This window comes from Carettochelys insculpta, chromosome 14, assembly GCF_033958435.1.
Source record: "Carettochelys insculpta isolate YL-2023 chromosome 14, ASM3395843v1, whole genome shotgun sequence".
In the NCBI taxonomy this organism is placed as follows: domain Eukaryota; kingdom Metazoa; phylum Chordata; order Testudines; family Carettochelyidae; genus Carettochelys; species Carettochelys insculpta.
The window spans coordinates 6,740,532-6,758,162 of NC_134150.1; the positions used below are offsets into that span (position 1 = coordinate 6,740,532).

Genomic DNA, 17,631 nt, shown 5'->3' on the forward strand with positions numbered 1-17,631 from the left:
ATCTCTCAGAAAGCCCTGTTGAAGTCATTGGACAGGGCGGGGTCTTCTCATGGGTGTCCCTGATTACACAGAACACAGAAAAACTAACATTAACTTCCCCGGACCCTCATTCCCCATACAGCCTATTTTGTTCTTTGCACACACCTCACTGCGGAATCTAGCACAGCCTCGCCGCTTGCTTTGCTCCTGGTTTAAGTCCCTCCAGAGATACTGCCACTTAAATGAGCCACTGAGAACTGACTGTGAACACAACTTGGCTCAGTTAATTGGTTCACATTCTTCTGACCCTTGATTGGTTGAGCAGAAGTTAGTTTCCCTCCTCCCCGCTCATGATTTATGATTGGGGTCAAAAGTCTAGGACCCGCCCCCCCACCATCCCCATTTTATTTTTAAAGTTCTTCCCCAAACCAGGGATAAGCTGTTTGAAGTAATATGCTTAGACTCCAGCTGTACAGCCATGTGAGTGGAGGCATCTTCCCAAGGAGCGCTTATTCCCCAGCGACTCGTTAGCGGAATAGATCTGTCTGCTCTGAGGCAATTAAACTCAGCCTTCTTTCCTTTCAGAGATGGAAGAGTTGGCTAGAGAAAGCATCGGCTTGCTAGCCAAGCCTGGTCTGGAGGCAGGGAGCCCAAACTTATCCTCTCTCGGCGCTGTCTTTATTATGCTGAAATCATCTCTTGGAGCAGGGCTTCTTAATTTCCCGTGGGCTTTCAATCAGGCTGGAGGGATCACTACTGCTGTTCTTGTGGAACTGGTAAGTGGTAAGTAAATATCTCTCTGTACAGTGACAGAATTGTGCATTGGCAAGGGCAATGGTTCTGCCTTAGTGCCTAAAAGAAATCTTGTAGCCTAATCTCTATCGATAACAAACATCTTTTTGTATTTTCCCCTGTTCCTCCCGTACTCGCTCCCCCCCTCACATCCTATGGAGTGTCGGTCGCTTGGCTGTGACCTCCTCCCTTGTCCTCTGTGCTCCACATCTTTCCTTTATCAAAACAAAAAAGCAGTCAAGTAGCACTTTAAAGACTAACAAAATAATTTATTAGGTGAGCTTTCGTGGGACAGACCCACTTCTTCAGATCATAGCAATACCTGAACAGACTCAATATTTAAGGCCCAGAGAACCAAAAATAGTAATCAAGGTTGAGAAATCAGAAAAAAAATGATCAAGGTGAGCAAATCAGAGAGTGGGGGGAGAAGTCAAGAATTAGATTAAGCCAAGTATGCAAAAGATCCCCTATAATGACTCAGAAAATTTGCATCCCGGTTCAAACCACGTGTTAATGTGTCAAATTTGAATATAAAAGAGAGTTCAGCAGCCTCTTTCCAACGTAGTGTGAAAATTCCTCTTCAGTAAGACGCAAACTCTTAAGTCATTAACAGAATGGCCCACTCCATTAAAATGCTGCCTGACCGGTTTGTTTTTATGTCTGTTTTGTGCCCATTAACTCTTTGTCTAAGAGAGTTTGAAGTCTGTCCAATCTTTTCTTTGTGGATGGGAGAGTAATAATAAACATAGGGATGTGGCACTAGCTAGTAACCATAGAGCACAGCCAGAGAAAACAGCCGAGTTCAAGTTACTTCTGGTTGGAGGCAGCTCACTCTGTAATTAGGGAGGGGGGCAGTTCATAGAAGCCAATACATGCATGGAGACTCTGTTGATGTGCAAATGTTCATATCTGACTGACACTGTGCCTGCATACCCCATGCCTCTCCCTTGCCCTGTGCACATCGTGGATTTCCTTTAGACCCCAGTGCTGCAAACACATGAGGGCTTGCTCCAAGCCAAGCTTGGGCCCGAGACTGTCAGCTCTTTGTGCAGACACCTTGTCACCCTGCAGGAGCTGGCACAAGAGGGTCCCAATTGCAACTAAGGGCCTTTAGCCGCCCCCACAATGCCCCTGGTGATTTCAAAGCCTTGGAATTTGGGGAAGGGTTCCTTGTGTTGATGTGCTCCAGCCATCTGCTGTGCCAGCTGGATTTCCTGCCTATGTGAGTAAGGTTCAGTGCCTGGGTTTGTTGGTAATGTCCCATGATCATGGGGCTCTTGCCCGCAGGTTTAGTTTTACATGTGATTGTCAAGTAAACTGAACTTACATAGGGTTGTGAAAATGCTGGGGATGGAGGTAACTGGTTTGGAGTGGCTATGGGAACCTAACTGTGCAACTAACCCTGTGTAGGTTTGCCTGTCTTTGGGGCTGCGCCGTTCAGAATGAGGAGGCCAGTGTTGTCAGGTGCCCTTTTGTCGAGGACACACAAAGCGTGTGCATTGGGTGCTCCACTGGACTTACAGGCTTTAGTGTCACTGGACATAAACTGACACACTGTGCTCAGTAGAGCAGGGAGCTCAGTCCTTTTCTTTGTCACCCCCCCTAAAGTGCTCCGAAGGCTCCACGGCTCACCCCTTACACAGCTACTCCTTTCCACAGATCCAGCAGATTAAAACCCAGGCTGGCATTATGGGTAGCAAGCGGGAAATGCCCTTGGCCCCATCTTAGGTAGTTGTTTGTAACAACAAAGCTAAGTTGTTCGAGCTTCTGCTACAGCCCAGAGTGGTGGGTTATTGGTGGATCTCAGGCTTCAGCCCTGGTGAGCCTAACACCCGATCTGCTGTCTGGTTCATTGGGTGGGCCCCCTGAAACCAGCTCGCGCCTCTCCAGTGGGCCCCAGAGCTGTGGCTTAGCGCCACTGTTGGAGAAGAAGGATAGTCTTGGTTCTAAGCTGTCAGGCTGGGAGATCTGGGTTGATTTCCCAGCTCTGCAGCAGACTTCCTATGTGCCTTTGAGCACATGACTTGGGGCTTGTCTGTTGGTTGCTGCAGGCTGGTCAAGCAGGGCGGCGGGGGAGCACTCGTGGGTACTGTGGTCAAATTGCCCCAGTCAGACCATGCTGGTGCGAAGTATAAGGTTAAAGTACTAGGCGCCGTTCACCAGCAGGGTCCCCAAGGGGCACAGCTAGAGCATTCAGATGCGTTGCACTCTACAATTAACACCTGCAATGGTAGATAAACCCCCGGGCCTTTATCTGCCTGAGGCCCCCACCTGTAAAATGGGATTTGTGGTACTCCCTTTGTCTGGTCCTGTCTATCTGATGTGTCCAGTCCCTGAGGCAGGACTGTGACAGCATCTAGCCTAATTAATATAATAGTGTGACATTATAAATTCCAGGGAATAAGAAATTGGATCCCCAAGAAATGTTAATACAGTAGTTTAATCTTTAGGGAAAATTAACTGTGAGCATGATGTGATCTCAGGAGAAAAATTTACATCCACTCTTGCAGATGCAAGACAGAAGCAGCACATAAAACACACCCACCATTCACAGCAGCCTGGCTACTTTACCACTTATTTCCATTACCCTCACTGCCTGATTAGCTCTGTTATCTGAGTCTAATCATGTCAGCAAGGATCGGAGGGTCAGGCTGCTATTAAATTTTTTCTTATAAAATGTAATTAGATTACATTATCAGTAGATGGTGAAAATTTCAATCTTAAATTAGAAAGTTAATGCACATCTCTTGATGAACGAAAATCCTGATAAATCTGAATTTACATATTTTAACCCTTCCTTCACTTTTGATAAGATTTTAGTTAGATCTTTTGAAATGAAGGAAAGGGTCCGAAGTATAAACTGGCTAAGAGGATAGAGTTTTTGCGAATGTATCAGTTGCAGCCCCTTCTCTACTAGAAAATATAAATGGCAAACTAGAGCTCAAAATTACCCATTAGCCCAGCCTGTATCTAAAAAACAAAATTATCAAAAACAAAGTAGTTCAGATTAAATTTAGTCAGTATTAAATCATCAGCATAATTAATTCTGGGGAACTCATCCATTCCGCAAATCAGTAACTCCATCATGAGCTTTACGGGAAAGGTTTGTTCTGTATTTAATTATTGTCATGAGTATACTTTTAAAACAACAAAAAGTCCTGTGGCAGTTTATAGACTAACAGATAATTTGGAGCATAAACTTTCGTGGGCAAAGACCAGCTTCACTGAATTCAGTTGAAATTCAGTGAGACAAGGAGATCTCTTTATTGGACTGACTTCCACTGGTGAAAGAGGTAAACTTTCAAGCTTACACTGTGTAAAAGCTTGTCTCTTTCATCAACAGAAGTTGCCTCGGTAAAGGATATTTAGCTCACCTACCATCTCTGTTGCTCTGATATTCTGGGACCAACACAGCGAGAAAAAAATTGAAATTCAGTGGAAGTGAGTACCGCATTGCCTTAGGATCTATTGAAAATCCAAGCCTAAAATAAGAGAGGGTATGCCCATGAAAACTTATGCTCCAAAATATCTGTTAGTCTAAAAGCTGCCCCAGGACTTCTTGTTTTTCAAGATACAGACTAACTCTGCTACCTCTCTGATACTTTCAAAATGACAACAATGTCCTTAGGTATCTATTATTATCGTTGAACCACTGTAAATCAATGCTGGGCTTGTCTTTCTCAACCCTTCTGGCTTCCTCTGCCACTAGTGAAATGACTGAGGTCCCACACCAGCACACAAAGAGGAGGCCAGGCTTGCTGTTGCGTGTGTAGTAGTCCTGCTGTTCACAGTGGAGCTATGTTGTGGGGTATGTCCTGACTCTGGTAGTAAATGTTTGCGGATTGGGTCTTAAGCAGAAGACTGCCCTGCTAACTGAGATGTGGTTTGGAGTGTATTCTTTAGCTAAAGAAAATATATATGTGTGTATATATATTTTACTATGAATAGACAACAGGATTCCCCTGGCGAACAATCTAAAAATGCCTATTCCCATCCCTGAAATGATCAAATGCAGTAATAAAACCCAAACTGGTGGACTTTGAAACATCAGGGGTGTGTCTACACTTGCATTCCTCTTTTGAAAGAGGCACGCAAATGAGGTAAATTGAAAATGCAAATGAGGTAAACATTTGCATATTCAATGCATCATTTGTATATTCTAATTTCGAAAGAATTCCTTTCAAAAGAAGAAAGCCAGTGTAGATGCTGCTCTTTTGAAAGTAAACCCATCTTCAAAAGAATCCTTCTTCCCTTTATTTAATGGGAAGAAAGAGTCTTTCGAAAATGGGGTTTACTTTTGAAAGAGCAGTGTCTACGTTGGCTTTCTTCTTTCAAAAGAAGCTCTTCCGAAATTAGAATGTGCAAATGAGGTGCTGAATATGCAAATTTACACCTAATTTGCATTTTCGATTTACCTCATTTGCATACCTCTTTCGAAAGAGGAACGCAAGTGTAGACACACCCCAGGATGTACGTGAGGACATCTGTTCTATCCAAAGTCCTAAGATCTGCTGTTTTGCCAACGTAACCTAATGAGCCATGTTGACTAGTGAAAAGTCACGCTGAGCTACAAGCCGAGAGCATTGCTCTTAGTGGGGCCCTCACCATTCTAATTCAACACAAACTTCAAGCTCCCTTTTAGGAAAGGTGTCTGTGCTGCAGCTGCCAAAGAACTCAAGTAAGGGAAGAGACCAGGTCTTTGGAGCCACTACAAGTACAGTTAGTGGTGACTATCTCCAGCAGAAATTTTAGTGTAGAGGAAGAGGGGGAATAAATTAAAGGATCCTCAGCTGGTCAGACACCTGAAGGTAAGATTTGAAATTAATCTTGAATTCTTTTCCAGTTCTTTACAAGGATAAAACTAAGGGCCCTTTTTATTTTATTTCCTTTCACAGCTTTGTTTGTGTCTAAATAACTGTACAGAACACAATGGCTGGGTCTACACATGCCCCTTCCTTTTGAAAGGGGCATGTTAATGAGCAGGTTTGAAAGATGCTAATGAGGTGCTGCAATGAATATGCAGCACCTCATTAGCATAATGGCAGCCACGGCGATTCAAAAGTGCGGCTTTTCAAATCGGGTGCCGCCTGTGGAGACAGGACCTTCCGAAAGGACCCCCCCCAGTTTTCAAAAGCCCTTCTTCTGATCACAGATAGAAAGAAGGGCTTTCGAAAACTGGGGGGGTCCTTTCGGAAGGTCCCGTCTCCACGGGCGGCGCGCGATTTGAAAAGCTGCACTTTCGAATCGCCGTGGTCGCCATTATGCTAATGAGGCGCTGCATATTCATTGTAGTGCCTCATTAGCATCTTTCAAACCTGCTCATTAACATGCCCCTTTCAAAAGGAAGGGGCACGTGTAGACCCAGCCAATATGACAATAGAGAGAAAAAATTACAACAGAGATGCTATTTTGAGGAAACTTGCTTGATTTTGCTATCCTTGCTCCCACGGAAGAGTACCTTACTCTGTGAGTAATCTCTGAAAATGAACATATATTTTAGAGATTTCACATTGATCAGCTGATGCTCACAATTAGTTTGTCTAATATTCGTATCCTGTAGACTTTTCTGCTATTCATACATCTTGATAGATGGTTGAATCATATTTGTCAATTTGTCATGATTTTTTTTCATAGATAAGCTGGTTGTGAATAACTTTTCCTCCACTCTTCAAACAACTCTAGACTTAATCGTCAACCGAGAAGTCAGAAGGGAGACCCCTATCAATTTGATACAATTATGGGGAAAATTTCATATATCCCCAAGTTTGTACTTGACTAAGTTGTAAAGAAATGGAAGGTTGTGTAAAAATTGCTAAAATATACACGATCACAAAAACAATTAACAAGCTTAACTGGGTTGGTGATTCAGGTGATAGCAATGAGGTGTTAAACATAACTTTCATCCAACTTTTTTTATTAAAAACAAATTATTCTTATTATGTGAGTAATAACTGGAGAGATATTCGCATAAGGGCATTGAATAAAATTCAGTTTATATAGTACCAAAAGTACATTAGCCGTTTCCACTAAAAACCTGATAGATCTGAAAGAAGCAGATTTAAATTTGCAACCTTTTTCTCAGCCCCTCCCACCCTGCCAGTCCCAGCAATGAGCTGCCGGGGTAAAGGGGCCTCTCCTCATTGTCCTCAGCATGGAGTCACCCCCATAAGCCTGAGCCCCAATCCCCTGCTCTTCCTTGAGCCCTCTCCTCAGTCCTGAGAACCCTCCTGCACCCCAAAGCTTTCGTCCCTGGCCCCACCCCAAAGCACACATCCTCAGCCCAGAGCCTGTATCTTCTCCTGCACTTCAACCCCAGCTCAGAGCTCCTCCCCAAATCAGGAACCCCTCAATCCTCATCTCCAACTCCACCCCAGACTCTGCACCCCAAGCCGTGGACCTTGCACCCAAACCCTCTATCCCTGTCCTGAGACCCTCAAGCGCAGCCTCACTCTAGAGCAGGGGTCAGCAACCTGCGGCTCAGGAGTCACATGCAGCAATTTAAGGAGTCATTTGTGGCTCCGGATGCTGCCACGACTGACTCCTCCTGCCCTGCCACCGCTGAAACAGTAGAACTAAATGTCATGGGTTTAATGGCCGACAGGGTGACGGGAGGGATCCGGCTGTTAAACCAATTAATTGAGTTCCAAAACCACCGACTGTATCAAAACAAAAAAGCAGTCCAGTAGCAATTTAAAGCTTTTGTGGGGCAGACCCACTTCTTCAGATCAGAGCCATACCAGAACAGACTCCTGAAGAAGTGGGTCTGTCCCACGAAAGCTCATCACCTAATAAATTATTTTGTTAGTCTTTAAAGTGCTACATGACTGCTTTTTTGTTTTGATAATATATAGACTAGCACGGCTATCTCTCTGCACCTACTGTATAGAGAACTTTACTGGTAAACACCTAATGACTTCAAGAAACCAGCAGTTGCAGTACTGCTACTAGATTGGAGAGTACCTGTACACTATTTTATTATATTCTACTTCTTCTGACAATTGCTATTCCGTTGCTAACGTATAACTCTGCTAACCAGAATATCCAACTAAGCATCACCCCTGCCATTTCCTCGACCCACCAGTGCCCCACCCCCGGTGTCCGTCCTCATCAGTTGCCTCTGAAAGGTATTGAACGCTTCTTTTTACCAATCGGCTTTAACCTCCAGGATGAAAAATGACAGCACATCTATTAAAGCAGCTGGTTAAATTGACCTCTACCATCTGGTGGCCAGACGCAAAGCTTGATGGTGCCAATTCTCGTCTGGCCGACACTATGAGATTCAGTCAAAGTTAGCCGCATTAGGTCATCTTATAATGTATGTTACCACGTCCTTTCTGCCAACCTTAGTGGCTTTAGAAACTGACTGTTGGACTCCACTTTGATGAGGGGAGTGGGGCTAAATTTGGCTTTCTGGGATCAAATTTGGGTAGTGTAGATACAGTGCTGTTCAAGTCACCATTCTTGGACTCTGGAGGGCAACGCTGGATTACCTGGGGTGCAGTGGCCTAGTTGCTCCAAAGCCTTAGGTTCAAGGCAGGCCCCCACTCAACCCAAGTGGAGAAGATGAGGAAGGGCAAAGTGTGAACAACTGGATTCTCTTGTATTTGAAATGCTACTGAGATGTTTCTGGATTTATTTTGACATGTGAACATTTTCCTGTACGTCACCATGAGCAGTGCCATTAAGGAACCAAGAGGGTGGTCACACAAAGTGGCTTTTTTTTTCTCTGTCATAAATTGCCATATGTAAGAAGCCTGTTATTCTGTAATTACTTTTCTTGCTCCTATATAATTTAGTCAAGTAGTCATCCTGGTGAAATAGCTGTATCCATCCACAGAGTGCATTTTAAAGAAAGAATAAGCCATAAAACCCCACATAAACACTTACAAATATTTTTGGCAGGCTGTGATGGCAGTCCCTTTGTGATATTAAAAATGGACAGCATGGAAATACGCTAATCTTGCTCCTGAAAAATGCTCAATTGTACAATTAAATGAATTATACTGGTACTGAATGACCCTGGCGTGGTACATATCAGCATTAGGCAATAAAAGCCCACCCATGAAGCATATTCTAACTGCAAGTAACTCACCTGCATTTAATATGACACACACATTGAGTGAAATTGTACGTTCGATCCCCTCCCACCCCACGCGCACACGCACTCCAAAAGCAGTTCATTTCAAGACAGCACTCATCATAATGTATGTTTTTCGCTATAATGAACCAGGTGAAAACATGAAATTGCAGTTGCTACCATGTGGGTAGGAGGGCTGACGACAAAATGTGAAATGACACTTTATTTGTAGAGCTGTAAAACTGTTACAGACTAAAGAGTAGTCAACAATAAAATCCAACAGAGCAGGAAAAAGAAATCTATTTTCGTGACTATTTTGCTATAATGATTGTTGATTTCTTGTCCCTCTCAGCATTGGCTCTGCCAGCTCCATTGTTCATGTGGGGGCTGCTGGGGCAGGGGATTAGTCTTCACTCTCCAGGCCAGGGGCAGGGCTGGGGAGTTAAAGGCCCCGATCCTCCGGCAAACCCACATCTTGGCTCAACGGGAAAATGGGGGGATTTTACATCAGTCACTGGGTGTTTGTTAGCCAAGAACTGCTCGCCTCATCTCTGAGCTCTCCTGAAGGAGGAGACCAGGCAGGCCCCGCTCTCTGGGGGCCTGGCTGGGCTCAGAAGGTTTGGAAAGCAGGGGCGGGTGAGGGCAGTAAGAGCTCCAGCCCCTGCCCTGGGCAGTATTTCATTGTCAGCGGGAGGCTCCCGCCAGTGAGAAGGGTTCATCCTTCCCATACACAGAGGTGAACAGAACTGGGAACATTTCCCATGGGGGGGTGTGTGGAATTTATTGACCTTTCCAGGATGGGATTTCCTGCTGGCAGTATGGTTATGCCTCATACTCACTCACCATTTATAGCCAGTGTTCAAGCGTGTTAACTTCTGAAAGGTGCTGCACCTAGTTTAATGGCATAATGCGTGACATGGTTATTGTAGATACTTCCCAAACAGAACTTCCGTAGTTGTGTATTGTTATTCTTCTAAACAAAACGTGAGTGCGTGCATAAGAGATTATAACAAAGGTGCCCATGCATATGAAGAGTGTGCAGATGGGCATTAAAAAACCCAACCAGAAATATCTTCCTCCTTCTTCTTTCACTATCCAATAAGCAGTGGAAGGGAACACCTTTCTGTTAACGTCTTATTTCAACTGAGCCTGCAAGTAACCCTTTCCTTCTAGCACCTGAACTGACTGAATGTCACTGCAATGCAGCAGCTGAGGACTTTCAGAAGACAAGCTTTTTTTTGGTGGAGGGAAGGGAGGCAAACTTCTTTCCTCAGTTTCCAGAGTTAATGGATGCAACATTTGTAAGGTAAGTGCATCACTGGAGGCTGATGGCAAATGCCCAGAACCACCCAGGACGATATTTTTGTCTGAACTCAAATAGACATCAGGAAGTGTGGGATGGCTACCCATAGTGCATTGCTGTAAGAGCTCATGGTAGCCACAGTAGTGATGACACACTATGTTGACTGAGCATGCTTAGCGGGACCATGCACCTGCAGCTGTCTAAAACTGGATGTGAAGTGTCAACCTCAATACATTTGACCTCGTTGTGTCTTGTAGATGTACCTTTGGTTTTAGATATTTCTCGCTAAAGAGTATATTTGTTCTGTTTGTGCAGCGCCTAGTGCAGGGGGTCCTTGTGCACGACAAAGGTGCCGTGGTTTGATGGCAATACAAATTGGTGACGCCAGGAATTCTGCTGTCTCCCTTCTCTATCTCCTAGTGATCCAGAGGCGGCGTTCACTTTAGTAAAAGAATCAGAAGGAAGCAGCATCCCTTTGTCAAAGCCTGTGTGTGTCTGTCATGGATATCAGCTGCTGTATGCTTATGTTACAAAGCTGACATGTTACTTTTAGGCACTTTTTGAGGAAGTTTTCCACCGTACAGCGTGGGCAGGTCTAAGCATTCCTGGTGAAAGGAGGAGCAGTGTAACGATGAACTCACAGCACTTTTCTTTCCTATGTCCTCCATCTCTGCAGGGCTCCTTAATATTCCTAATTAGCGGTCTGGTGATCCTGGGATATGCCTCCTCCATCAGCACCCAGTCCACGTACCAGGGTGTAGTTCGAGAAATCTGTGGATCAGCCATTGGGAAGCTCTGTGAGATCTGCTTCATTTTAAACCTCTTCATGATCTCTGTAGCCTTTCTCAGAGTTGTGGGTGATCAGCTGGAAAAATGTAAGTATCCCTTCGTTCTCATCATGCCTCTAGGCCCAGCAAAGCGGAGGTGGCCATCCACACTCAGGTCGATAGCATCAGCTATTGCAGTTTGCGTCTTTCAGGCTGTCTGTGTGTGTAAACGGCCCAGCAGAGACTTCCAAAACTAATGTACTGAGGTCGATGTTTAGAAGGAAGGGTGTCCAACTTAAGACACCATACAGAGGCCTGGCTCTGGGGCAGGGCTGAGGGCTGACCTGTTTGAAAAAAAAACCTCTCCAGGAAGGCACCAAACTCACTAGTCACGTTTGGAAAATGAAGCCCTTGACTTTGTCAGCCCAGAGACAATTTTGAGAGAGGCAGAGCGTTTTTGGCACACTCTGCTCCCTCTGTGCTTGGGGAAAGCTAGTCATGATGTCTTGCAAAAGGGCCATCTTCTCTGTGGTCAGTCCTCACACACCATGTGCAAACTCCTGTTTCCAGGTGAGCTGTGGCGTGTCTGAGCTGTCCTACTGGTAGGACCGTAAACCGTGTGTATCCACTGCATGGTACATGTGTGACTCTTACGCAGAGCCGGCCCAGCAGGGCCTGCCCAGTAGGTGGGCCCAAGGTGGCAGGCTGATAGCAAGGCCCAGCCAGTGGGCGGTGGATGCTGAGCATGGGGCCCAAGGCAGCCACTTTGCTCCCCTTCCCTAAGGCTGGGCCTGTTCTTACGGCCCTTGAGCCCTTTGTTTGGAACATAATTTTAATTCCTGAGCACTAGAAGTTTCTGTATTTGGCATCTGAAAAGTCCTTTGGCTTTTGCTGGCCCTGTTGCTGTTGACAGGGCCGGGTTAACTTTTTGTGGCCCAGCTCCACGTACGTGTGCCCTGTGGGAGCAATGGAATGTAGCATGGGGAGGTCAGTCTCTGGACAGGCTGGGGCAATGAGGCCAGGCCTGGCAGGGTGGTCTGCACAGCCCAGTGAGGGCAATATTGTGTACAAACCCTCTGGTGCCAGGTGGACACTGGCCTGCCTGGCCCTATGGTGGCAGCATACCCCATGCCATATCACACAGCAACCCTGGACCCACCATACCCAGCTTCCCTGCCCTACACATGCACCGTACCCCACACAGACCCTCCCACTGCCTAGCACCGCAGCACACGCTGCTCTCCCCACTCCCACTGCCCTGCACCCTTCCCTGTAAGCTGAGTGCTTGGGCAGCCATGGAGCAGAGGTTCAAATGCTGCCCAGCTGCTTGGCAGAGTGCCTGCAGCCAGCAGCCTGCGTTCTTCCTGGCGGCGCCCATGCAAACGCTCCTTGGTCCACAGAATGTTTATTCCGCGCACGGATGGTAGAACTAGAGGAGACCTTGGCCCCCAGCCCCACCGCAACTACAGCACCTCAAACACATAAACGTCCCCACTGCCCAGCGCCACCCACCCCTCGGATCCCAGCATCCCCCGCACAGCCCCACTCCCCCAGAGCGCGTATCCTCCCTAGGCAGGACAACGGAGACTTGGGGGCAGAAGGCAGGACTGTCCCCCAGCCCTCACAGTGGAGGAAGCTTTTCTGGGTGTGGGGGCAAGGGCGGCCTCCAATTTCCCCAGTGTGGTGTTTCCACAGAGCAGCTGGGCGACGCAGGCCCTGCCCCAGAAGCCCAAAGCTGGGCAGCCACCAACCTGGAGCAGCAGCCCCTGAGGTCTCTCTCCATTCCCCGGCTGCGTGCTGCTGGGGTGGGCAGAGAGGAGCCCTCCAGCCAGCCGCTGGCCAAGAGGAGCAAGCGGGAGGCTGGGGGCGGGTGTGGAGAGACGCCTGGGGCAGCTGTGAGAGCGGAGCGGAGAGCAGCCAGCTGCTGGGGCACAGCAGAAGTGAGCAGGCTGGCCAGGGCCCATCTTGAGTGTGGGCCCAATGCCACGGCGCCATTGTACGTCCGGTACTGCCCGTCCATGGGCCAGCACACCAGGGGCAGACGCTGCTCTCCTGTGCCGCTGGGAACATTCAGCCCCTTGACTGACTCTTCCACGTCTCCCCTTCAGTGTGTGACGCCCTCTATGCGAACATAACTCTGAGTGGAGCAGGGGCTTCTCCGCCTCAGCACTGGTATGCGGATTATCGCCTCACCCTGGCTGCCCTGTGTGTGCTGGTCATCTTCCCGCTGTCCGTTCCGAGGGAGATTGCGTTCCAGAAATGCACCAGGTACGCTTGGCACTACTGAGAGCGCCCTGAGAAGGGCTGATAGGCTGAGCTGGGCCTGCAGGCAGGGGTGAGGGGAGAGTGCTCAGTCACTGGCGAGGCTGCTGAGCCTTGTGCTCTGTACTACGGCTCATCAGATGTGGGGATTTAAGAGGCAGGATATAGGAGGTGCACCAAGGACATGGCCCTGTATACCCAGTGAACCACTGAACAGCTGCGGGCTACATGCCTTAGACATCTTCCCAGGGCTGCAGGCCCTCTCCCAACCCTGGTCTCGCCTTTGGCTACGTGCTGTTTTCACACACACTCAAGTGACTGTTCCACTTGGCCGGCAGGATGAGGCGCCGCAGTCTGGTAACGCCCAGCCTTCAGGTTAACTCAGATTTTAGCCAGTCAGCCAAATTCTGGCCATGCCCCGTCTCTGCCACTTGCAGGCCCTCCGCCTCACTGCTCCAGTCTGGGTGAAGAGGTTGAGAGTTTGATCATGCTTCAAAAACACCTGTCCACAGGTACTGACTCAGGCCTAGTGCTTTGCTGTGGTGGGCATCGTCAGGAGCCTGCTGGACGGAGCCCTTCACGTGTGCTAGCTGGGCTCCTGTTGGCTGGGACTTGGGGAGCTGGTTTAGCTCAATGGTGGACAGCCTGAGGCCTGCAGCCCACATGCAGCCCACTGGGGTCCCATGTGTGGTCTGTGGACCCCTCAGCTACCCCCCAGCCCCACCGTGTGCCTCTCGTGCATTGGGGCACTGGAGCCCCACAGTTGCTAAGTTTCACCACTCCCACCCAGCACTTTCAGAGCACTGTGAATTGCCTGATTTGCGCTCCGACCCTGCCCCTCTGCTGCCCTCCCAGAACTGGAATGCTGCAACTCAGCTGTTTGCGACATTCCAGCTCTGGGAGGGCTGGGAGCAGAGCATGCGTCAGGTGAGTCGCGTGCTTCCAGAGTGCTGTGGGAGATGGGGAGGAACAGGTAAGCATGGGACTTGGGTGCAGAAGAGGTGTGGGGGAGTGACAGACACAGTTGCTGCAGGTGAAACCCCGAGGGGCTACGGCTGCTGTGGCCCTCTGAAGTGAAGGAAGGCCACTTGTGCCCCACCCAGGATTCCTGATTGCCCTTTATGGGTTTAGCTTCTTAGTAAACTTCCTGGTGAACATAGTAAATACACGACAGCGAGTGAGTCATCGGGGTCAGAGTGGAGCTGTGAAGACAAGTTCTCACACTAGTAACGAGCAGCTAATAATATCATATGTCATTCATAATAAATTGGGTGTGACCTAAAGTAGACACAGGAAGAAGTCTGTGAACATGGTAACATGATTTATCCTGAGGCCCGTCTCTTCAGCAGCTCTCAGTTGGGAAGAGGTTTCTGAATGACACTACAGAGTCCATAGCCAACTCAATAGGACTAAGGGTGCTACATGTGTGTCTTGGCCAAACTAAATCTTGGGTAATTTTCTTTCTACCTCACACCCCATCCTGCAGCGTCACCTTTTCCTTTCATTCCCCTACACTTCTGGGGAGTGCTGCTGAAGAGGCTGCGTTTCAGTGGCTGGTAAGTTCATCGCTGGATCTACAGTCTCTGTAAAGTTAAGAAGTGGTGATTACAAAAAAAAGCATGTATGTGGCATAGGACACGACCGAATCCAACGGAGCCACACCACTGTAAACCAAGTTGGAGAGGAGGTTTAAAAGTTTCTCTCTGCGAATGTTTGAGGTCTAGCTGCAATCAGATGAACCAGCCAGCAAAACATTTTAAGAGGGCCAGGAGTAGTCAGGTTGTTGCCTTCCAAAATCCCAGTGTATTCTCTGATAGGCTTGTGATAGGCACTAGCATGACTGGCGATATGGCGGAGAATGCTGTGGCAGAGACCTCTCAGAAGGGATCAGAAGAAGACCCACTGAGTGGAAGGCATGTGATGCGTAGTCCTAGGGATGGCAGTTCTATGACCACTACCCCCAAGAGAAGAAGGCAGGTGGTGGTGGTCAGGACTCCCTCCTAAGAGGGACGGAGTCATCCATCTGCTGTCCAGACCTGGAATCTTGAGAAGTTTGCTGCTGACCAGGATCTAGAATCCAGGAAGTGACAGAGAGAGACTTCCAAAAATCATCAAACCTGTGGATCATTAATCTTCCTACTTCTCCATGTAGGAGAACGACAGTAAAGAATGACCTTGAGCAGATCTTTGGGAATTATATAACTCCGGGAAGGAAGGTCAAGGAATATGGAGTTCAAGTGGTGTTCTCGTCCATCCTCCCTGTTGAGGGAAGGGGTCCAGGCAGGGATGATCAAATCGTGGAAGTAAATGCATGGTTGCGCAGGTGGTGTCAGAGAGAGGGCTTAGGTTTCTTCGACCCTGGGATTCAGTTTCGAGAACAAGGATTGCTAGGAAGTGTTGGGATCCACCTAATGAAGAGAGGAAAGAGCGTCTTTGCGGGAAGGCTTGCAAACCTAGTGAGGAGGGCTTTAAACTAGGTTCGTCGGGGGACGGTGACACAAGCCCTGAGGTAAGTGGGGAAGGGAGAAGGTACGACAAAGGAGCACCTCTCCTTTGAAAGGAGAAATTAGGTCAATCAGCTTATGATCTAAGATGTTTGTACACAAATGCAAGAAGCCTGGGAAACAAACAGGAAGAATTAGAGGCCCTGGCACTGATGAAGAACTAGGAGGTGATTGGGAAAATGGAGACTTGCTGGGATGACTCACATAACTGGAGCACTGTCATAGAAGGGTATAAACCAGTGGTTCTTAACCTGTGGTGCATGCATCCCCCTGGGGGGTTCATGATGTCCTTTCTGGGGGAGTGAGACGTGCCAGATTTTTTTTAGAAGGCAAATAATCAAAAACAGAAATTAAGCACAGACATGTAAATACAACTACTTTATTTCATCAGACCTATGTGTTTGTGCATTTTTAAACAATTACTGTAATATACAAACAAAATTATTTTCAAGTTTTTAAGCTCATTTTGCTACAATTATCTCGCTACAAAATTCAGTGTACTGCCCCTTTGCGGAGTATTTCTTGACGCATGCGCAGAGCATGACGTGGCAGTGCAGCAGCTTTGTTTGAATTCAGTTAGCCGCTAACTGTTAGCACGTTGGTTACCGTTTACTTCCTCAGCAAAATTCTGCTACATTTTTGGGTAGTACTTGCAGGTTTTTGTATACCTACTGTACTATTATTTGTGGGGAGTAATAACATAAAACTATTTTACTTATATTTAAGATGCATTTAAAAATGTATAGGCCCCCCATCTCCATTTTTGATAAGGGGTGCAAGAACATATTCTGAGAAACAAAGCAGGGCAGGCTGCAGTACAGATTAAGAACCTCTGGTATAAACTATTCAGGAAGGACAGGCAGGGGATCAAAGGAGAAGGAGGAGTTGTGATTTATGTAAGAGTGCAATATGATTGCTCAGAGCTCCAGTATATGGAGGGAGAAAAGCCACTTGAATATCTTTGGGGTTAAGCTTAAAAGCGGAAGCAACAGAGGTGATGTTGTAGTTGGTGTCTGCTATAGACTGTCAGATCAGGGAGATGAGGTAGACGAAGATTTCTTCAGACAACTAAGAGAAGCTTCCAAATTACAGGCCCTGGTCCTCATAGGAGACTTTAGTCACTCAGACATTTGTTGGGAGACCAAGACAGCAGCGCACGGACAATCCAAGAAGTTTTTGGAGAATATTGGGAATCACTTCCTGTTTCACATGCTGAAGGAACCGAGCTGGGGCCATGAGCAGCTTGATCTGCTGCTCACAAACAGAGAAGAACTAGTAAGAGAAATAGACATGAGTGGCCACCTGGACTGCAGTGACCATGAGATGGTAGATTTCAGGATTCTGACAAAAGAAAAGAAGGTTAGTGGTAAAATACAGACCCTTGATTTCAGAAGAGCAGACTTCAACTCCCTGAGAGAACTGATGGGCAAGATCCCTTGGGAAACAGATATCAAAGAAAGGAGTTCAGGAGAACTGGCAATATTTTAAAGAAGTCTTATTGAAGGCACAGGAGCAAACCATCCCGATGCACAGTAAGAAAATCATATATGGTAGGCAACGAGCTTGGCTTACAACGGAAGTCCTTGGTGAGCTTAAACTCAAAGAGGATGCGTATATGACAAAGAAGGAGTATAACTATATTGCTGGAGAATGCCAGGGATTAATCAGGAGAGCGAAAGCACAACTGGAATTGCAGCTAGCAAGGAATGTGAAGAGTAACAAAAAGTGTTTCTACTGGCATATTAACAATAAGAGGGTTATAAGGGAGGGTGTGGGGCCATTACTGGATGAGGGCAGTAACCTTGGGTCAGATGATGTGAGAAAGGCTGAGGTACTCAATACTTTTTTTGCCTCTGTCTTCACGGACAAAGCCATCTCCCAGACTACAGCACTAGGCAATGTAGTATGGGAAGGAGGTGGGCAGCCCTTGGGGGAAAGAATGGGTTA

The 17,631-nt window shown here is 47.2% G+C and overlaps 1 protein-coding gene across 1 annotated transcript in view; it reads left to right on the plus strand.

The window, feature by feature from the left end:
• Positions 1-557: 557 nt before the first annotated feature.
• SLC38A8 (solute carrier family 38 member 8) overlaps positions 558-17,631 on the plus strand; it is a 36,164-nt gene continuing 19,090 nt past the window's right edge. The window contains exons 1-3 of the mRNA XM_075009111.1: positions 558-755; positions 10,828-11,026; positions 13,027-13,186. Coding sequence (XP_074865212.1) covers positions 567-755; positions 10,828-11,026; positions 13,027-13,186 — 548 coding nt within the window. The 5' untranslated portion in view covers positions 558-566. The remainder of the gene's footprint in view (positions 756-10,827; positions 11,027-13,026; positions 13,187-17,631) is intronic.